This window comes from Plectropomus leopardus, chromosome 9, assembly GCF_026936395.1.
Source record: "Plectropomus leopardus strain MGB_pleo_1.0 chromosome 9, ASM2693639v1, whole genome shotgun sequence".
In the NCBI taxonomy this organism is placed as follows: Eukaryota; Metazoa; Chordata; class Actinopteri; order Perciformes; family Serranidae; genus Plectropomus; species Plectropomus leopardus.
Genome location: NC_142184.1, coordinates 6131926 through 6154916, shown reverse-complemented (window position 1 = coordinate 6154916; position 22991 = coordinate 6131926). Strand labels below are relative to the sequence as shown.

Sequence of the window (22991 nt, the reverse complement as noted above, 5' to 3'; positions counted from 1 at the left end):
AAGAGCTAATATGATGCAGAATAATGCAACTTCTCAATTTGTACTTTGCCTTGAAAAATAACTGCATTATGAGTCTTTTGTTTGGTAAGTGCAGCTTTGTTTTATATGAGCCGCAGGAGGAGAGCAGGCGGGTTGTGTTGAGAGACAAATGGATAGTGTTTGCTGAAAAGCACAGTGCAAGTTAGAGAATGAGTTATTCTTATTTTGTACCATTTTGTGCTTCAACTATGGAGATAATGAGCTTAGTTTAGCACAAAGAAAGAAAACAGGCGGAAACAAGCAAGCCTGGTTCTGTCCAAAGTCCAAAGGCCTGATCACACCTGAAAGTGGCAGAGGATTATACATCATTTTGATTTTATTTTATTAAAGGTTTGAAAAGGGGAAAAGCTTTGTGGCTTTACCATTGTTAGATTGGTTTGTAATGAGTCAATAAGTTCACACATTTATCTCACGAGATGTACAGTAAGATTGTACCAGTAACTCGTGCTTCGTAACCCTCTGCAAACAATTCCTCCTTTTTTAATGTATTATTTGTAATTTTTTATTGTTAAAAGGAAGAAAAGAATGCAAAACGGAAATGCTCCTAATTGTCTCAGCCAGCTTGAGTGGCGTGCCAGTGTTACACAAAAGGGAACATGCTGTCCGACCATGCTGCGGTCAGACAGCATGTTGTTAGTGGTATTTAAGATTAAGGGCCACTTCAGCATTTAAATGGACCAAAGTGACATTTGCAGGTGCATTTACATGCTGTTTAATGTGCTGCAGCTGAGCACTTAATTAGTGCCTAGCCTGCAGACTGACGTGAACAGTGAACTTTTCACTGGTGGTCGCTGGTTTAAAATGAAGAGCAGGACAAGATGCGTGCTGATCTAACTGATATGTTGTTAGTTAGATGAGATGGAGACTTTAGCAGGAAAGCTAATGAATTAATGCAAAACCAAGAGGCGCCATCATGAACAGTGGTGGAAAGAAGAATTCCTTTGCTCGAGTATAAGTACTTATACCGCACTGTGAAAATACTGTTACAAGTAAAAGATCTACATTGAAAATGTTACTTAGGTAAAAGTAAGCACAATTAGAAAAAAAGCACTTGAAGTATTAAAAGTTTACGTACTTAATTTACTTTTATTCGTATGGGTGCAACACGAGCTCGCAGCAGGCTGGGGGTGAGCGATAGTGGATCAGTCAGTGGAGAGTAGCAGCGCTCGAGATGCTCAGGTTCTGCTGCACCACGTATGTGTGTGTATGTGTGAGTCGGAGCAGCAAAAAAATGCACCCCTTAAAGACACCACAAAGACACCCAGCATGCTTTTCATGTTACGTGACTTTTTTGGTACAAACATTTACCCGCCAGTGTAGCAGCTGGCCATTAATCTACCCGCATTTGGCAGGTGTTAGTCTGGGACCCTGTGTGGAAACATGCCCACTGCCCAGCCTTTGGTCCTTACTGGTTGCTCGGATGCTCTGTGCCGTGCTACACCCAGGTCTGGCGACGCTTATTCAGCGATCAGTTGGTAATGCCATCCTGGTGGCGAGAACACATTGCTGCGGTTACATTATGTGCGGCATAACAGCACTTAACCACTAAAATCCCTGTCCTCTGAAGATGCTTGTGAAGCGCAGAGACTTGACTTACGAACGTGGGTTTGCCGCAGGACTCTGTATTATCGACTTCCAGCTTGCAGTGGACTGCAGCACAGACATGAGATTCATCTTCTCATCTTAACAGAATTTCTTGATGATAAATTGTAAATAATAAATCAGAAATCATCCTAATTAAGACAAAAAACCTGTCTGAGTTTTTCTTTTGTACCCTGATGTAGTTAAAGGTGCCACAGGCCTCACCACCAACAGTACACAGCTATTTAATTAAGTTGAACAACTGGGCTTCACTTCAAGTCCTTGAGGTTATTTAGCTGTCAATTTCTCCTTGAAACTATTTGGTTTAGTTCTGAAATTATGGCCGACCTCCCGATCAACTCTTTTGCCAAACAGAGCGTTCATTACGTTTTCAAAAAACCTAAATTCTGTTTCCAGATGATCATCATCAATCAAGAGGGAGAATAAAAACAAAAATCAAATTTACAGTTTGGTACTTTAACATAATGTAACCTAAATTACCCACATAATTTACAAGTGAATGAGCCTTTTTTGTTTTTTAAAGAGAATCGTATCAGCGAGCTCCCTCATGTAAAAATGTTTTCTATACTTTAAATTGCTTCTGAGACAACCTGCCGACTGAAACATTAGCTTTCACTTGTGTGGAGACATCTTGTTTGAGTACTCACTGAACTAATGAAAGCCCTGTTATCTCCCTCATGCGAGTTCTTAGCCCCACAAACAGTATTAAGGTCGCACAGACCCCTAATCACCTCGAATGAGCTCGGTGAGAACCCCGCTGATTGTCAAACCCCAGCACGTCTGTGTGAGCGCTGCAGTCTTAACGTCTCCTCACACTTACAGCTGCGGTTTGGCTTGCTCTGCTGTGGGAAGTGAGGGATTTCGTTTGAAGGGTGTGAAGGTTCAGCCGTAATGTGAGAGTGCAGCAGAAATGTCAAGTGTTGTAAAAGCATGAAGTGACACTTTGATTGTGCTTGTAGAAACACAGGCGGTTTTGATGCCAGGCCGTATCATCTGAACTGCATTAATCACATTTTAGCCACACTAGCGGCAAAGCTCCAGGGATGTCAGTCTGTCGATAGGTCGTCAGGTCAGCCCATGACTTTGATCCTGACTGAAACTTCTACAGAATATCTAAAGTTATATATCATTACAGACATACAGACGTTGATGGTTCCCAAAGGTCGAAGCAGAGTGCCTCAATTATCAAGTGAAACTATCTACTATATGGATTGGCACAAAATTTCATGCGAAAATTCTTCCAAGATGCTGTAACGGATCCAATCTCCAACCCATAGGCTGTATACCAAGATGGACAACGCACCTCTATTTCCTCTCTCTGTACAAAAATAAAGCCAAAAATATCTTGAATACGTTGCTTGGATTTTGTGCTTTCGGAGTCTGAGCTGCCGAAACAAGAAAGTTCGGCCATGGTATCGAGTTCCCACCCATACGCACATTCGACACAGTCGCAAGTTGCAACATTGATCATGAGCCCACCAATTGGCACATACAGCTGTCAGTCATGATATCAAAAGTCTATTTGATGTGTTCTTTGAGTTTTTAGCTTCGCTCTTGAAGAACCTGTTAAGGTGGAGGTAGCACTGTAGTACCCGAGATCGGTTTGGGTCTTGCGACTGGTATCGAGACCACTTTTAGAGGATCTTGGTCTCGTTTCGGAATCAAATTGATTTTGACCCGGTCTTGTCTCTATTGAGACTGGTCGAGACTACGACCATACTTGCCCCCCCCATACTTGAGACTTCCACTTTTTACTGCCCTCCCTCGCTGTCCTCCCACTGTTACATTTCTCTCGTATTTCTCCCAATTTAGACCCCCTCTACCATGCCCGTAATAATCACGGAGAGACCGGGGGTCAGGTCCGCCCCAATCTGTGAAAAAGGAAAAATTTGACCCCCCAAAATTGTCATTCATCCTGTGTTTTACGTCTTGGTCTCTGTCTCGACTCTGATCTCTGTCAGGTCTTGGTCTCGGGTTAGTAAGGTCTTGACTACAACACTGGGTTGAGGTGGCGGGGTTGCTAAACCTCAGCATGTTACCACTGTCATTGTAAGCATCTTAGCATGTTGACATTAGCATTTAGCTGTTAGCATGGCAGTAGACTCTTGTGCTGCCTTCACTTTATGAGCAACACAAACTCATTTTCACTGGAAGGTGGAGACATGAAGCTACAAACTGACGCCTGAATCTTGTTTGATGATGGATATGATGCACTACAAACAAAAGTTGAGCTGTCGATGACTCAACCAATCATACGTTTTTGTTTGTAGCTTCGGTTCTGTGTTATTTAGCTGAGTTAAGTGATGCTACACTAGCTTTTCTGTGTATTGCAGTGTACATGAGGATACAACGAGGCAGCAAAATTATGTTCAAATAGGGCTCAGACATTTATGAAAAGCACAGATAATTTGTTGACCAAACACAACTCTTAGATGATGTTAATTTGTTGTGCTTTGTTACAGCCAGCAAAATCACACAAACCTGTGACGACCTAACTACGTTAATGGGTGCTTGAGCAACACTTCAGCAGCGACTCGGTCACACTTTTACATCGTCGCTCATAGACTGTATGCAGCACGAGTCCTTCAGTTCAATTTATTATTAGTCAGTGTAGCGTATTTACATTTTCACTGCTTTATTTATTGAGGTCTAAACTATAGATGCCTTATTTTAAAGAATGATTACCTCTTTGTTTTTAGTCACCTCCACATGATAAATAAACTCCTCCATTTATGGCACGCATTAGCATGTATAAACCTCAGATCGAACACACATGAGAAATAGACTGAAGTCAATAAGTTTACTGCTCGCCCCCACACTCCTTATCTTAGTCGTCCTGAGTTGGTGTTATTGATGATTATCTCTGCTTGATCTATGAACTGAGGAAAGCTGCTGGCTCTTTCTTTCACACTTCTTTCCTCTGCTAAATACTGGTGTCTCTTCCACTCATTAAGCTGCATAGTGTTTACTAACCCTAGACTTGTGTTGCACTTCACTCTGTGTTTGTTTTTTGTTTCGAACTCCACCATCTGTGCATTCTTTATGTTGCCAATCTTGAGTTTAATGTGAGCAAGGGATTTTGTCATAAAATCATTTGGTTGTTCAATAAAGTTTGTGTGCCAAGAAGAGGGCCGCCTGCTTTTCTGCCTTCTAAGCAATAACGCTGAGATTATCGAGCAACCCTTGAAGAAGCTCAAGCTCAACAACTTCAGGGGATGAACTCCCAGACATAAGTGCTCTGTGGAGGTGATAAAGTGACGAGGAACACTTTGTTCTCGAAAACAACCCAACATCATCTACAAGTAACAAAGCCAACAGAAAAATAATTGCATAAGTGAGCTGTGAGTCAGAAAAATCTTTTGTTTGAGATGTTAACATCTCCCAACTGCAGTCAGTCCCTTTATGTATTTTAATAAGTGACAATTATGTTTCTGTAGGTGGAAAAAAACAAACGGTGTATCTGATTCTTGATAATGCGTTTGCTGTTTTACTGCATTTCTTGTTGATTCAAATTACGGGGCTGCACACAGGATTTTAATTCCCGCGACACACCCCTTAACCTCTCAGAAAATGTTGGCCAGGCATTTTTAATTATTTAGTCACTGTTCGGTTAGATTTTCTTGCAATTTTTAATCCCTGCATGAGGATGCTGAGTTTTGCTCAGATGGAGGATTAGTGAATCCTTTATTTATTGGCCTAAAAGTTGTTACATTTGACATTTTGTGCCCTTTTTTACCAGCATAAGTGCAAAACCCAGCTCAAAGTTAAAGGTCTTGGGGACAGCGTGGCTGTCTCCAAGCATACTTGCTATTTTGGTGGCTTTGCAACAGTGTTAAGTGCAAAAGGTCGAGCTGGAGTCAAACGTAGGTCAGATATGGTATTATATTAAATAAAAAAGCTCTTAGCCAGTCACATCAATGGTCCCATTGTTCTTAAAACAGCTTGATAAATCATAGCAAAGCATGACAAGAACAGCTCAACAAATGACATTAACGTTGTCACTTTCCTTTGTTCTTCTGACCAGCTGCTTTGCTGAGCTACTGTTGGACGGAGATTCTGGACGAGAATCGTCAAGACTACCACCGCCAGATTTTCTGCTTGGACAAACCACAAACAGCAACACTTGAAGAAGTCTTTGAGGAACACTCCTTGGTTTAGCCACTGAAGCCAACTCAAAGTAAGCCCCAAAATACCCACTACCTTTCAGTTTCTTACGCTAAGTCATTGCTGCTCTCCTTTTGACCGGTGGCTGCTCCTTGAGTTGTTAGTCTCGTAACACTACACAGTGACTTTTGGCTAGGGACACACCTAGTTCTAATGTGTCTATATTCAGCACATAACAAAGCCAATTTCCACAAATTAAAACTGTCAGAATGCTGCTTGTGCTGGTCATTGCACCACAAATAAACTATTTAGTAAAAAAGTTCCAGAATCAGCTCATGAAAGATTAAGTTTTTCATTGGTGAATGTATAAGCTTCCGCAAGTTTGCTTAAACTGAGCAGAGGATGTGCAGTTTTATAATCTTGTATGTCTTGTCAGCCCACACTGCACTGTAAATCACAACTCTTATGCTTGCACTGTGTGGACGAATTTCATGTAAGCAAGGAACCTCCTGTCAGTTTCATCAGTGATATTGCCAATATTCAAACAAGACAATCGCGTCCTAACTTTGCGGGAAAATGCATGTCCTATCTTCATTGTTGACTAATAAGAGAGAGGTACCATTACTGTGTACAAGTTGCAGCAAGTTAGTGTTCTTGTTACAGGAGTCTCAGTCCAAGACTTTAGATTAGACACAACATGTAGAATACTACCCCACTATTATTAAAGGGGCTCCATGCAAAATTCAGAGCTTAAAAGTTGTCTGGACCTGATATCTCATTACAAGCTGTGCCAGTGATATGAAATGGTATTCATTCCTAAGGGGGCCTGGTCATCTCTCCCCTGCATACCCAAACCTCGTTTAGAAGGGTAGTTAACTTTGTGTGGATGGTTAAAATGTGATTCAGAACAATACAACACTATATACAGTACATTTGTTCCTCGTTTTACCGCTTGTTTTTATCTGCTTGCTTAATTTCTGACATCAACTGTCGTCGGTTGTTGCCAAATCTCACAAGACTATGTTGCAAAAAACAGAGACATGTCTAAAACAAAGTTAATTTTCTCCTGATATGTCAGTGTGAAAAAATGCCTTTTCGGTGTCAGAATGCTTAGAGGGGCTGATGCTCGTAAGGAGTGGGTCCATTATTTACTTTAACGAATACAGGACTTAGGGAACATTCAAAATCTGTACTCTTGTTAACGTTTTCCATAGAAATGAATAGATTCAGGGCTACTGTTAATCTCCTAAAGTGGTGAAACCCACATGACACAGATACAGGAAAGGAATCTGAAGTGCGTTGTCTCAGTTTATCAATGGTCTCTGGATAAACACATGCACTAACATGCATGTATGTTACCACAACAAACCACAGAAAAGCTCAGATTACAACACACACAGAGGTAACATGATTTCATTTTCTGCTCAGGATGCCATCACTCCACTATATCTTTATATAGCTTTAAAACAAGCTCACTCCAGTGTATAATGACCTTGTTTGACCATTTCCACAGTCCGATTTCCCAAATGCCTGCTCTGAATGCAAGACAGCTGACCAAAACTTCTAAAGTGCCAGAAATCTAATCGATTGTCTGGCACGCAGAACATTTATCAGGTGTCATGATCAACGGCATGTCAACAAAAAATGATCTGCCAGAAATTCTGTTAATTACATATACAGTAGCTGCCGACTTGACCCCCCCCTTCAAGTTTCCAGAAAAAGACATGACCTCGGTGTGCTGATTGGTAGCTTTGACCCTGGTTTTATAGATTACATTGAGATGCTTATGTTTCATCTAACAAACGGTAAAAGTTACAATCTGTCATTTGATACTGAATCCATAAGAAACACAAAAAAGCCAATAGATTCTTACAGTGGTGGCGTATTGGATGTCCCTCCATATGTTCGTCTCTCTGGAGAGGTCCGACGTCTCAAACAAGTTGTCCAGCACCACCTCCCCGATCATGTCATGACGTGAAAACCGGTCAAAGTCAAAGACGCTCATATGGAGCTTCCTGACCGGCAGGTCACTGTAAGGCACAGGAAACTGGAAGCTCTCGCTGAATGTGGGGTTGAGGGTCTTCCTGTGGACACGAGTCTGGAACTTTTTGCGGTCAGGCAGCAGGTACACCTTCACGTAAGGGTCAGATGTGCCGCACAAGTCCTTGGCAGGCAGGTCTGCCGCTTTGAGGATGTTGACTATGAGGGCCTCATTTTCATAGTCGTACTTGAGAGAGAAATTAATCCTGCCACAGTTTTTGCTGCTGCCGTGCTTGGAGGAATCCTCCGATTCCAGAGTCTTCTGTTGGTAGAGCTCTGGCTGGATGCGGCCGATGCCGGTGGGCTTTTCGTCATTGTCCGCCACGTAGTCATTTCCCAGATCTAGACTGCCTACCTGCATCTGCCTGGGCAGGTGTCTTTTGAATGAATTGTGCCTGCAGGGACAGGAAAGACAGAAAGAAAGAGAGTGAGTGACAGGGAATGGCTTGTGGTTTCAGCTGAAGAAATTCAAAACAGGGAAGTATTAAAGTCAGTGGAGGAAAATTTTGTATTCGAGGACCCTGACACACCAAGTTGACCTCAAACAAGTAGTGCTGACTAGGGTTGGGTTGTTTTCCTGTTTTGCTGGTCTGGTCCGGCGTACAAGCTTAAATGGTTTTGATTTATGCAAACCGGCTGAACTGACATTTGTCATTATGTTACGTTCTGGCAATTTTATAAGAAGCCTAAATCACAAGATAAATCCAAATTGCATTAGTAATAAGAGTTATGACAGCGTGATTAATATAACATTATGTTTGTAAATTTGTTAATGGAGCAACTAGTGTCATACAGATTGTGTAATTTACTGCCAAGCTGAGGCGGCCGCTTTCGGCAACAAGAGAGAAATCAAATTTCAGCAGAGGGAGAAAGGGGGAAGAGCGGCGCACACTGTGCTTGTTTACTTTTTGGGGTTATGAGAGGAGATGACAGAGTTAGTCTATTAAAAAGACTAAAACTTCCATGTGGAAATCTCTGATCTCTTGGGTTATGACTCTGGAAAGAATAGGTCATTATATTGACTGCTGGACTCATCTGTTTTTGCAGAAATGGAAGAAACCATTGGAATCTCTGGGATTTCAATGTAATTTAGACTCACAAAGATAAAAACTCTTGACATATGTCTGAATTGGGGACACACATGAATCAGATTGATGCGCAAAATAGTCATTATTTAACCTCATCATATTGTGCCTCTTACTGTGCAATGCCATCACTTCTTTTGCATTAATGGACTAATCAGGTATTGTTATGCAGTGTTATGGTTTGCATGCCTGCTTGTGGAAAAAACTTGAATAAAGTAAGAGTTAACAAAATTACTAAAACTATCTCAACATGACAACATTTGAGATTTGAAGTCAGTGAAAGAGCTGTCCTTCCTTTCTGCAGGTGTGACAGATGATCTTTTGTTAGTGAGTTTCTATTTATATCCGTCACTCTCTTTGAAAGCACCACAGTGGATGAGGACCGGCTGATTCATGAAGTTGAAATGAGGAATTATTTACACAAAACTTAAACATAGTGTCAGCTGGCTGGAGGGAGATCACCAGATAGCTGAAAGTTTCTGCTGAGTTTATTGACGATTGCTAATAACAAGCTAGGCTAATGTTACTTGCTGTTGGCTATCTTTGCTGTATGTAATTTTCAGTGAATATCACAATATGTAGTGATTTGTGATTTGGAGAGTAATGTTACAAACGTAGGACCATAGCAATAGACTTGGCATCAGTGTGGACAGACAGCTCTTTTGTTACACAATGCTACGTAATAGACACTCATTTTATTATGTTCCACTTAGGATTGACTGCGTAATCATGAGGGACACCTGGTAAAATTCGGTAATGCAGTTCAGTCCGATGTTTGGCCTTGGCCAATCCTGGCACCCTTTTTCCCATACCACATTTGGCCATGTCGAGTCAAACCATGCTGCCCCAGTTTGTCTTTCTAGTATCAGCTAAGACACTCCGGGCTGTGCTGGAGATGGATCATCTCTGGAGAAGGGCCAAAAGTGCACCTGACCACCTCCAAGCAGGTAGCGGTGAAGTTTGGCAGACTGTAGCGAACCCCTACGACCTCCCTTATCCCCCTGAGAAAAATGTGTGTGTTACGAGGCTCAAATTACGTCTGTGCAGGCGAGACTAGAGGAAAGATGTTTTTAAAGTCTTTTTGTTCAGCTCTTAGTACTTTTGTAGCTTCTTACTGAATCTCCATGGTTTGTAGTTTTGTTTCTTTTTTCCGTCCCTGTTTTCACTTTAGATGTGTTTGGTTTTATCTGTACTGTAAGTTGTGTTAAGTTACTGCTGATGAAATCAACTTTCCTTATTTTGCTGCTTCACAATAATGGCTTTTACATAACTAAATAACGGGTCACTTTTATTGTAAAGAATCTATAGGAAATTAAATGTGTTTAATGTGTTAAATCACTGAATTATTAACTTAGTGGATTTTCATCTAAAAAAAAAACTTTCCTGACACGGCAGGGAGGAAGAGTGTAGGCAGAAACAGTGAGATGTTGGCTTAAGAGCTGCAGACAGCAGGTTATTGGGCCTCTGCAAACGGCTAATCTCCAACAGGTAAACTTTTACTTGCTGTGCTGTGGGATTAAAAAAAAAAAACAAACACTTGCAGCAAAATAACAGGGGACCTTTAGCTGTTTATCAGTCTGCGGCTTATAAATGTCCTCGCTCAAGACAAGCTGTAATCAGTTAAAGTCACACCTTCATGCAGGTAGCCTTGTTGTAATGGAAATGCAAATCCCTGCCGAGATGGGATGATGTGCTGAGTCAAACTAAACCAAGCCAGCACACGCGTGTCGAAAAAGGGTGACGAATTGTGTCACCTCATGTCACCTGACGTCTTCTCTTAAAGCTGCAGTAGATGAAAGACAACACCCAGAGGCTGGCTGAGTTCTTCCCTGTGTGAGATGAAATAACAAGCTGCCTGTGGCCTGTATTTGTGTTGTTATAAAAATGCATGAAAGCAATTATCATAGAAAGCTAGTGTGTTATTCTCACGACACTTTCAGTACTGTTGTATGTTTGGAATACTGATTTAAAGGTCCACTGTGTAGGATTAAGTGGTATGTAGCAATATTTACATGATGTTAGAAAAAGTCAAATTATTGTGTTTGTCTGACTAAAACTGGACCTTTTCTGGCTGAAATCGACCAAAGTCCAATTTCTTGAAAACGGTGTGATTGGAAGTTGAACTATTCAGTCATGTGAACACCACCTATCTGTGGTTACAGATAGGGACTGTTCGTCAGTTATTAGGGGTGGCAGGCAATTTAAGAAAATCTAAGCACTGAAGAGGGACTTGTGTTTTTAATTTTGGCTGAAGGGAGATGTAGTATTTTATATTTATTTTAAATAAAAAATGTCACACCCTAGCCACCCCCCTCCTCTGATAAATAAAGTACAGTCCCACAACATCAGCACAGAAGCTAAGCGATGTCCTGCTGTGGACTGGGCCGCAGCAAAACATACTTTAACCCCCTAAGAAAAATCTCAATAGCCTTTCATTTTAGGTGTACTCTATATTTGAATGTTTTCATCTCTTTACCTCAAACAATAGCTAATGGATTTAAATAATTAAAGTTTTTAAAGGAAAATGTGTGTGGAAATAGACATTAACGTGAATCCAAAATATTATTAGCGAAGATAAATTCTCCTTTTCATAAAACTTATTTTCGTTTACATAAATGAGGCTAAACATGGAACCTTGTGCAATCATGTGAGCGAGGTATAACTCAAACACAACGCAGCACACCGTTTTTTTCTCTCCACATACTGGACAAACAGGTGTATTATTATGTATGTCAAGTGTACGGACATTATTGTAAACCACGATGGATTGTTTTGTATTTCTAAGAGACTCTGACACACCGTCCACCTCAGAAGCCAGCAGCGAAAGTGTAGAGGGTGAAGTTAACGCACTAAGTCACGCTACAACTGCTGCTGACTGCTGCAGCTACAGGCAACCAAGAGTAGACCTGAAAAACATTCAGAGAATTATTTCTAGTTGAACTCATTTTTATACAAAATATGTAGTAGGGGGTCCCTGCGCTCTTGCTTTGAGCTAAGGGGCCTGTGGCCTGAAAAACATTGAGGACCGCTGCTGTAGGAGAACCATGGTGGCCAAAAATGCAAATGGCCCTTTCTAGAGCCAGAGTTTGATCTGTTTGTTCTGCAGAATAAACATGACAGACTGATTCTAATGTAACTAACGCAGCAGTTCTTATTTTCAGATTATAGTGAAAGTAGACTTATGAAAACATAGTTATGAACATAAAGTACCATTTCTGCCAATGCATGACCCAAAATCCTACACACTGGACCTTTTAAGAATTCGTCTGATTTGCATACGACACTGCTGAGTTTGCTTTTCTTTGCTTTGCACTGGGTTTGTCTGCTCTTTTGTGTGAGGAATGGAAAAAATACAATAAAAGGTGCAAGTGAAAATAAGAAAGTCAAGATAAAACTGACCTATATCTATGAAATAACAACAGTTATAACAGAAAAAGGCACAGTGACAGCCCAATACGCACCAAACGAGGACCTGAGGATGACCAGTGGTTTGCTTTGTCAGGACCCTAAATGGAAATTTTTGCTGCTTTAGTCCGTGAACAAATAGATGTGCTTTTTAAAGTCGTGCTGCATAATAAACACAACTACTGATGTCCGCTTATTAAAATGGTGAAAATGTGCAGTTCTGCTAGAATTACTACAGCAAAATGCTTTTTTTCCTCTCCTTTAATCCATAAATTCTCATGAAGAACCCATCACATATAATTAGCCGTACCATTATGAGTTACAAAGAGATGCCTCTGAGGCAACACCATCTACGGTATTTATTATAATTAACTTTGTAGATACCAAATTGCTTAGAGAGAAAGTTTCTCCCCTCATTAGTGATATATTTAATGTATTTGATGCCTACTCACTTTAAATATTCCATGTTTAGCAGTGAGGCGTTTTACATTTTTTCCTTGTAATTCATGTTGGATTATTGGTCCTACATAAATGTGTGTCTTCAAATTTGCCTATGAGTGCTCACATGCATGCTCGTATGTATCCCTTAGCATATTTACACATGAATAAGCACATAACAGTCTTACATGCGTGTGTAAGACTAACCGAGTGGAGGAAGTCGGCTCAGTGGTTTGCCTCTGCATGCGTTGCGTGCGGCGCAGGAAGTGCTCCCTCATGGAGAGCTGCACATCGGTGGGGATGTCGGGAGATGTATGGCTTATCTTCACCGCAGCCTCCAGGAAACCTATGGAGCCCATGGGGTCCTTCACCTTCTCTGTCGCCATGGTGACCGGCGGCGGCTGCTGCTGCTGCTGCAGGGGGCTGGGCAGAAGGGGAGGCGGCTGGAGCGCGCAGTCCTCTGGGTCACAGGCCGTGGCGAGGGATGGGCTGGGGAAACGGGCCTTTGCTCGCCAAGGTGCACGGCACAGCTTCCAGGAGATAAATGTGAGGAGGCCCAGCAGAGCCAGGCCGCAGACCACAAACACACCGAGCAGGAGGCCAAAAGAAGCGTCTGGTGGCGAGCCACGGGGACCGGAAACAGAGGATCACACAATATGGACAAACAGATGGTGATTACAAGGGTGAGACAGGGGAGAGAGAGAGAGAGAGACGGTCTATTAGGACATGAATTTTCTGGTGCTATATCGGTGGTTTTTATATAAGACTAAATACACTGGACCAAGTATACTGAGAGATGTGCTTCATAAATATTAAGTAGCCTCCATTAGACAGTTCAGCCAGGGGATAAGGAAAGAATAAATAGTATGGAAATGTGGGTATGCACTCATGCACATATACACATACATAGATAATTTTCTTTGACATCAGAGGTAAAAGTAATTAAACTCTGACAAATGATAAAAAAGCAAACAATATAATCTATCTGACTTATAAAAAAGTTACTCATGAGAAAAGAAAGTGTCAGACGCCTTCCTCTGGGATTTTTTTTTTACCATGAAACAGATAAAAGGAGCCGTGCACGGTCAAACTCATTTATTTTCCAGCGTTTTGAATATGCTTTCTGGGGAACAACCTGCACACAAAGACCTGGAGACATACCAAGAATGCTGACAAGCACTCTGCGACGATTCACGGGGACCGAAGGGGGAAAAGAAACAAACAGAAAACACACAGTACAGTATCTCTGGCTTTTGCCTTTTGGGACACCTGCCAGAGTTGATTTCAAGTAATTATATTTCTGCACCTGATACTTGAAATGTTTTCCGCTCTTTCCGGCCGGGATTGAATTTAATTTTCTCAATTTTGCTGGAGTGTTCTTTTCCTCCCGAATTTATCTACAATAACTCACACTGAGGAGCGTCTGTGCAGCGTCTCAGAGGATCGCTGAACCCTCGTCTCCACACAGGACCCCTGAGATAGCAGGAAGCTGTTTTGAGGCACATTGAATTAGCTCTTTTCTAATATTTACCCGGTGCAACCTTTCCTTACTTCAGCAAAACATGAGCAGCGACATGCACTGAAACCTGCAGGTGAACTTAGGTTTTTATAGAATACATGCAATTTATGATTCTTTACTTAATATTATTTAATACACTGAATAAAGCAGTTTAAAGTTAAATGTTTACAAATAGCTAATTCTATGGTAACAAAAACAACAATTCCTAATTTTAATGTGATTATACTCTAAAGACAACATTTTTATTATATTACATTTCTGCCAATAGATGCCCCTAAATCCTACAAACTGAACCTCTAAGTAAAAGTTGCAATACCACAGTGAAATATTCTCCATTATAAGTAAAAGTCCTGCATACAAAATTTTATGCAAATAAAAGTATGAAAGTATTTTTAGCCAAAAAATACTTAGAGTATCAACGGCCGACTTAAGTACTGTACTCAGTACTATACTCAGTAAAGTATTTTACAGAAAAAATGACTTTTTAGAATATTATATGTATTGTTACAGATAAAGATAAAGCAGCCCAACAGTATATGAAATGGTACAAATTAACTAATCCTTGATCAAAATACAATGATATCACTATAAATGATGCTGGATGTTTCTGAATGCACGATGCAGCCCTACAGCTCAATACTGAAACTGTTTCAAAAATTGTTGTACCCAGTCATTTAAGCCCTGTTCGCACGGGACTAGTATTACATTGGGTTCTCAGGTAATTTGTAGTAATTGCAGAGGACGTCTGTGATTGTAATCCCATGCAAATCGGCCATGTCTGTTATTTGTAAATTAAAAATTCCAGAGCAAATTACCATAACCTACCATATTTCGGCAAACATGGTATAATATTATTCCTGTGCGAATCATTATCGCTGGAGATTTGAAAGCAAATTATTATTTGAAATTAAATTATCTGAGTACTAATTCCACTACTGGGAATCAAAAATATTCATCATGCAATAGAAGTAGTTCTCCCAGTGTCATTATTATTAACTACCATTGTGACATTGTATTGTATTTTCATATACTGTTGGGTTTCTTTATCTTTAACAATACACAATATTCTGAAACGTCATCACATTTGTCCTGTGTAACTAGTAACCGTAGCTGTAAAATATGCAGCGAAGTAAAAAGTACAATATTTGCCTCTGACGTGTAGTGAAGCAGAATTAATGTAATACCACCTCTGCGCTTTTACGTCAAATAGTCTGAAAATTCAAAATAACTTGCTTCCAGTAATAGTTGTATGATAAACTTTTACTGCTTTTATATCTAAACTATCCGAAGTTGACCAAAAGCTATTAAAAGATTCACATTTCCCCCCACAAATTAAGATGTTTCATGTCAAAAATTCAAAGTAAATGTCCACTAAGAAGAATTTATAGCTTAGCCGAGCGGTGGGCAGGATTTCAAGTCTGGAGGATTTATGCCTGAGGAGGATTTCTCAGCTGTCCACAGCCCTGGCCTCTTCATGTCATCTGAAATTTCACACAGCTCCCCACAAAGCTTCGCCTTGACTGGACTGTCGCTCGCAGAGACTTCATCCGCCGTCACGGCAAATCGGAGCAGATCCTGCGCCGTGGTACTGAAATACGAATGCCTGTGGTGACAATCATTCACTACAGAATGCGTTGACAGGTCAGAAATGTGTATCTGAGTATGTAACTCTGGCTTGTTTCACTTTTTCCACTGCAGCATCTTTCAAAGTGAAGCATCCATTAAAGCAGAAGTCTGACACTGTGGGGACCCCCCAGACAAAATCAAGACCATGCTTTGTCTTACTTCTCAATGGTCCATAAATCATGCTACAACTTTTGGACCATAGTCATAGCATCATACCAACCATAGTGCTTTTTTGGGTAGAAATATATTGCTGCTATGTAAGATTGTGATGCATTAGTCCAGGTTTTTTAGCCTATATATTTGTATAGATGACACCATTAAAATTTTGCCCAAGCAGCTATTAGCGGTTCCTTTTTGCAGTCTATCCATGAATATACAGACAGCTATGACTGCAATAATTTGATACTAAAAAAACTTAAAACTTTATTTGCATGGGATATCAGAGATGATGAGCTTCCCCAAAAGTGTATGTCACATGTGGTCTAAATATGTGTGCAACGTGCCTTTGGGTTCAGATTCGACTGAGTTATGACTCAGAGAAGAAGTGCACTGTTTAATGTAAATTGCTGCAATCTGATGCCAATGGTTTTAAAGGGACAGTTCACCCCAAAGTAAAAAAAAACAAAAAATTTTCTCTTACCTTTAATGCAGTTTTTCAGTACAGATTGTTTTGTTGTGAGTAGCTGAGTGTTGGAGATATCAGCTGTAGAGACGGCTGCTGCTCTCCAGTATAATGGAACTAGGTGGCTCTTGGCTTGTGGTGCTCAAAACGCCAAAAAATATATCTAAAACGCGCAGCTCACGCACACTTTAGTTTAGCTATTTAATTGAACTACTGTCCTTGTCTCAGTGTACGAGCAGCGGGGGAGAATCAATTTATTGACAAAGTATGCCCGACTCCGCCACAGTAGTTGGCGATATGCCTCCTTTCAGCTTGTTGCTATAGATCTATATTATTTATTCAGTCTATGCTATAGACCGAATCACAATCACTATGTTTATTTACAGTAACTTTTGGGATAGAAAACCACAGCATCACGTACATATAATCAAACGGAGCTGAGCAAACTCTGCTTTCATTGATTAGTTTTAAGCCAACTAAAAATCAATATCAGTTTAAGCTATATAGCTATATTTAGATTACTTTCACCATTTTACCATGCCATTAGAAAGCTGTTACCAACGGAGAATTGAAGCCGTTATATATAAAAAACACCAGACTTCACTGAAAAAACATTGTACTCCATAGAAGGGCGGAGTTACAGATCTACCGCCACCTCGATCAGCTGTACTGGAACATAAAGAGGAGAAAATATTCATATATAGTGTACACTTACACTGATATTGATTTTTGTGTAGGTTGCTAAAATATGTACGTATACATATACGTTGTCCGCTGTTGTACATCGTTTAGCGTCCGTGCCAGTGTTGTGGGACTGTACTTTATTTATCCGAGGAGGCAGGTGGCTGTGGTGTGACTTTTTTTTTTTAATGTAAAATATATATAAAATACTGCCATTTCAAGTTGTATGTCCCTCACCTAGGCCAACATTAAAATCACAAATTTGACTTTTTCTAACATCATGTGAATGTACTGTGTGAGCTGTGTGTCACAGCTATTGCTGCAGCTCTGAGTGCTGATCGTTTTGGTAACTTGGCCGAATCAACGGGCCAAACTACAATAACCAAATTCCTGTTGTTTTAAAAACACCAGCAGCTGTCTCCTTTACATCGAGCAGTATCTTTGCTTGAGTCTGGAAACCTCTACACCAAAGTGTCACTACAAAAACTGAAACAAAGTGTGAGCAGACGTGACAAGTGGGAGTGTTTGTCATTACCTTTTGCTCACATCACAGCTGCAGCATTACTTTTTCTTTTTGACTTTTGCACACTGTTTAGCAGATGCTGTAATTGATATAGGTATGAAAAGACTTTTTTTTAACGTTATGAAACTCACACCAGCTGTCATCAGTCTAGTTTAGTGTGATAAGGTTAATAAGAGAACTCCGATGCTGCGACGCCGGCAGTACAGTAAGTCATATCTACCATAACGACTGCAAAAATAGAAGTGTTAATTTCTCAGTCCGTCTCTTACCTTCTAGTGATGAGAAGGCGAGACATATTGTATGCAGAGAGCTAATGATGCAGCGACAGTGAGACGGAGAGCGAGAGAGAGAGTCAGGCATGAGTGTAAGAGAAACAGAGAGTGACTGAAGAGCCATTGTTCTCCCTCTCCAGACAGATGGGTAATGGAGCAGAGCTGTGTGAACATATTACTCCCTCTGGACCCGACAGCGTGAGACTACCCTGACCTCAGGGTTTAGCACACTATTAATGATCACACCCACGCCATGAGAGAGTGGACCAACACTAACCTGCAGTCAATCAAAAGGGTCTTTTCGGTTCCTTTCATGCTGAAAACACCGTTCACAATCAATACTTCCAAGGCTGAATCAATCTCACTGTAAAAGCTCCTCCAGGTGGGGTGTTAGGGCCAGGTGCAGAGGGCAAGGAAGTGAGGAAAGACTGGTATTCAATTCATAAAAATAAAAGCGGTTCCTGTATTGACCTCTGAGCTGGGTGACTTGCGTGGATGCGGTGACAGCTCCAGTGCTATAAAAACGTTGTGGCGTGCTTAACCTTTCCAAACTGAACCACATTGAGCTCTGCAAGCGAGCAAAGCAACCGGTGGTTATATATCCTCGTCGCAAACGATTTGTTTGATTCAGTCATCAAGTTTCTGCTTCACGCTGCACCAAACCAGGGCGCTTGGCGAGACATTATCAGGTGTTTCTCAGGGTGCACAAATTTAATCAGGGTTTGTTTTGAAGTTGAGTCGAAGAGCAAAGTGAAGCCTTAGGGGCTTTTCTTTTTTTTTTTCTTCTTCTTTTCCTCGTCAAGTGCTTTCAAATCTAACCTGGTTTCCATAGTAACCGGGTCATTAGACGGAATATGCTCTGTCTCTGTTTGCTGTTATGAATTGACTCGTCCTCAGAAGGGGAAGTCCACTTCGCTGAAAATGGTACACGCAGGTCAGAGGCGTGAAAATGCTGCTTTGGTTGAGTGTGTTACTTTACCCAAGCTGCAGTCTGAAGTGTGATAGAGACACACTATAGAGATACACTAAGTGAAGGCAGAGGTTTTATTGTCATATAAAGGACAGTGATTTGGTTAGGATGGTCGGGCTTGCAAGAAAGATGGATGACAAAATACTGTTAAATAATGTGTTGCTGTGAAGTTTTTACTTTGCAGTTAAGTTTGCTGTCTTATGTTCATACATGCAAATGTCAGTTTTTGTCAGTATTTGCATGCACTGGTGTGCTAATTTGAGGATGTCATACTAATAACACTTTCTAAATGTCTCATGGACCAATCACATTGCTTGTTTGAAACTAGTTGTTTTTCCTTCTTTATTTAAAATAATGAAAAGACTTGAAACAGTTCAGCATGTTTTGTATTTTTTGATATACTGTTTCAGTTATTGTTTTTTATCCAAATAAGATATTAATAACTCAGTGATCAGAAGCACTAGAACAACTGCTGCGTCGTGCTCTGTCGGCCTCATTACCCTAAAGGCCAATGTCTAAGGATAGTGGTGAGTGCTGGTGCAGTCTGAGCCCTGTAGTCCACAATTATTCATGCTCTCTGCCTGTCACACATGACATCTGATGTGTCCGCAGGGAAAAGAGAGGAGCTGCATAAAACATGTGAACGTGGGCGAGCAACAATTCATGAAAGAAAGTTAACTTTCTGTGATTTTTATGCCTTCTGACTGATTTAATTTTTTTTTAATTATTAATCTTTCCTTCCAAAAATTGCTATTTATAACCCTCAAGTATCCACAGAAATACTTGCAGCACATTCTGCAGCTGTGGCAGTGGATAAATTGCAGCAAGTGTAAAAGTAATTTCAGCCCAAACATTTAAGTGTAAGAGGATCATGTGCAGTTGGCTTGTTATTAATGGTTACAATTTACAGAGAAAATTAAACTGGTTCAGGAAAAGTATACTTTAGACAACGGGCAATGGCATTAAATGAAATTGGAAAAGCGCATCGACTTTTCACAACTGCTTTCAGCAAAAAGTAGGCTTTGTAGTTCACTACAATCTCCTTAAATTGTAACTGTCTCTGCAACACACTTGTTTCAAAGCTGTCAGTGGTGTCTTCTTTCCCTAAGGGGGCATATAATGCGCTCTAATCTTGATGTGGGTACCTCAGCCATTTTTGGATTCCTGTATCCCATGGTGTCTTTTTCAGAGCAATCAGAAAATCCCATAATCCCCCAGATCCCCCAATCCTAATGCGAGGAGGAGTTTAGACTGCAGCAGATGAGCCGGAGGTGTGAAGAGGAATTTGAGGCTGTGGAGAAAAACATTATACTCTCACACAACAGAGAGGTGGGAAAAAAGATGCTGTATCTGTGGAGAAATTCTCCAAATTAGGCTAAAAAAGCCTGTTTTTAGTAATTATGCTTACTTAAAATATTTAGAGAGTCATTACTCATTATTGATTGCTTTAATTTCAAGTTAATCTGTGTGTAGAAATGGGGTTTGTAAACAAGTTTTAATGATTGAGTCGTGAGCAAACACTGAAAGTAGCAGGATAAGGATGTTTCGTCTAGCTTTTTAAAAGTTGTACTCATTACAGAGTAAAACTTCCACTCAGAGTGGCCGACAGTGTCGGTAATAAAGATAAAAAAGACAGGACCTCTTAAGAGCACAATAGAACTTTTTCCCATTATGGGAACTCTGCAGCCTTAAGCGGAAAAACTGAGTATTGGGTACTACGTCAAACACAACAGTACAGACGTACAGAGTTGTTTATCAGCTCAGTCATTCAGTCCGGTTGACAGTTTCAACCTGCGAGGCCAAGATATACTGTCAAGTGGAAATATGTTCAGATGTCTTAGAGCTGCTGTCCAGAGAGGGGTGGTGCCTGTTTTTTTCCATTTTGCCAAAAATGGGACGGATATGTCTTGTTCAGGAAACTGTCATGGTGAAAATATTTAAACTCAGTGACAGCTGAAGGATGGAGGCGAGCTAAGGACAGATGCGAATTAAAAACCATATTTAACTTTACTCTCTGCTTGTGCATATATCATTTTTGGACAGATTGAACAGCTCCAAAAGGTGATTAGGATTAAAGGAAATTAATTAATTCTGAACTTGTCCTTATTTCCTTATTTGCTATAAATTAGGAATATGTCAGTGTTTGCCCTTTTTTTAAAGGCATGGTTGACATTTTGGGAAAATTTGATTTCTAGTGGAGATATGAGAAAATCAATGCCAATCTGACATAGACTCAGGGCTGGGCGAAAAATCAATTTTATCGATCAATTTAAATTTGTTGTTTTGGACAGTTTTTTAAAACGCAAGTCTAGATTTTCTCCTCCGTCGCTCTCTTTGGGCTTCCATAGGTCCCTCTTTAACGGCCAATAGATAACTCTAGCTGTGTGATGCTAACAGTTATATTGTGTTTAAATGAAACCTGGATGGTACTGCAATTAAAGAAAAATCCAAAGCAATTGGAGGACAGAAAAATACTGTACACATGATGATATGTTGCTATGATGATGTGTCAAAAAATGTCTAAATAAAATTATGTACAGCTAATGTTAGATAGCCAATGTAGCACAACACACTTTCCATATTACCCACCTGGTATTCCACCCAGTGCAGCGCTGTTCGCCTGCCATAGTGTCTTTTTTTTTTTGTTGATCATACAATTCCGGATGTTGTTGCACCAAAATCAATAGCTGAGCTCTCACTCATTTAATCAGCTGAATAAAATAACCAAAATCAGCCAAAAAATCGCCCAAAAAAATAATGTGTGATGTCAAATTGCTGAAAGTAGATATTCCCCAATCGCCCAACCCTAAAATGTAGTATTTTTAGACCATGGTATTTCTACTTTTACTTAAGTAAAGGATCGCAGTACTTCCTCCTCCGATGCCTACAAGTTAATTATTCCTATTAAAGGACTTAACTTCAACATTTGTCAGTTTGTAGCAAACTGGAATCGAATCCGTTCATCATTGTGACTGATTTATATTGACGTTTTTTAGAAGTGTATTTGTGTTAAATTAATTTTCGTCACCCAAAGTGCCCAGACTCTGCCTGGTGTTCCCACTGTCTCACCACGTAATGACTTGAGTTTTCTAACGGACTTCAGAGGGTTCATGCAATGTGCCGGCGCTCACACTCAATAATCCACTCATGAGAGACTCTCAGAAAGACTCTCAGAAAGCTGTTATCTCCTCCACAAGTGTGAAGTTAATCAAAGTGCAGTCTCTCTTCCCCTGCACGTCGTCTAATCCTCCAAACGGTTCAAACACTGTTGTCATCTATCCAGGAAAGTTTGAATATTAAACTCACTGCAAAACTCAATACATCGTGGCCTAAGCACATTTTCGGTGGGGTCAAATGTGATGTGATTGCTGTGTTCTGCGGCCAATCAGAAGCCACGGGGGAGCCTCCCGCCGAGCTGTGATTTCAGAGTTCAGTCCAGCATTAGCATCTGGTCGTATCACACAATTAACCTGCTTGTTGACCAGGCGGCCCTATCTCTGTCGCACAGCTTCAGCCTGCCAGGTTGCCTTTACTCACGGGGGCTGTTTGCCGAGAGCAAATGTTGGAATAGATTGCAGGACTTCAGAGGCCTGTTCAAGAGAAAATAAACATTAAAAAATAGGAGGATTATAAGCGGTAGTTGTTGACACTGTCGCATTTCGGTTGCAGTTAACCTTACTTATGAGAGTTAAACTGCAAATTCAATATATTACTTGTTAGGACTTAAAAGACATTGTCTTTCCTGAGGCGAACCCAAAATTGAACATTGATTTGAACCATTATGGTGATAAATTGAACCATCTATCCCTGATGATGTTTAACAGCAAAAAAACAATAATCTACAGCACCTTCTGATGGATAAAGAAATTGATTTATTTAAAATAAGATGTGTGAAAATAAAAACTATTGAAAAATTCATTGTATCTTTTTTTCATCTGCCACAAAATGTCAAAGCAGCAAATATAACCAGCCTTAAACTCCCCAAAACATAAAATCTAAACAACTAATTCCTTAAAGCTTTCAAGATTCCTTTAGATATTCTCATGCATCAGTAATGTATTTAAT

General features: G+C 40.4%; 2 protein-coding genes across 3 annotated transcripts in view; one reads left to right on the top strand and one right to left on the bottom strand.

The window, feature by feature from the left end:
• klhl21 (kelch-like family member 21) overlaps positions 1-22991 on the top strand; it is a 118222-nt gene that overhangs the window by 5584 nt on the left and 89647 nt on the right. For both annotated transcript variants that reach the window (XM_088081817.1, XM_088081818.1), the window contains one exon: positions 5666-5818. The gene's annotated coding sequence lies outside the window, so the exon portion shown is untranslated. The remainder of the gene's footprint in view (positions 1-5665; positions 5819-22991) is intronic.
• syt6a (synaptotagmin VIa) overlaps positions 1-22991 on the bottom strand; it is a 79404-nt gene that overhangs the window by 12025 nt on the left and 44388 nt on the right. Inside the window, exons 2-3 of the mRNA XM_088081820.1 lie at positions 12921-13326; positions 7619-8180 (exon numbers count right to left, since the gene is read on the bottom strand). Of these exons, the coding sequence (XP_087937946.1) occupies positions 7619-8180; positions 12921-13326 (968 nt within the window). The remainder of the gene's footprint in view (positions 1-7618; positions 8181-12920; positions 13327-22991) is intronic.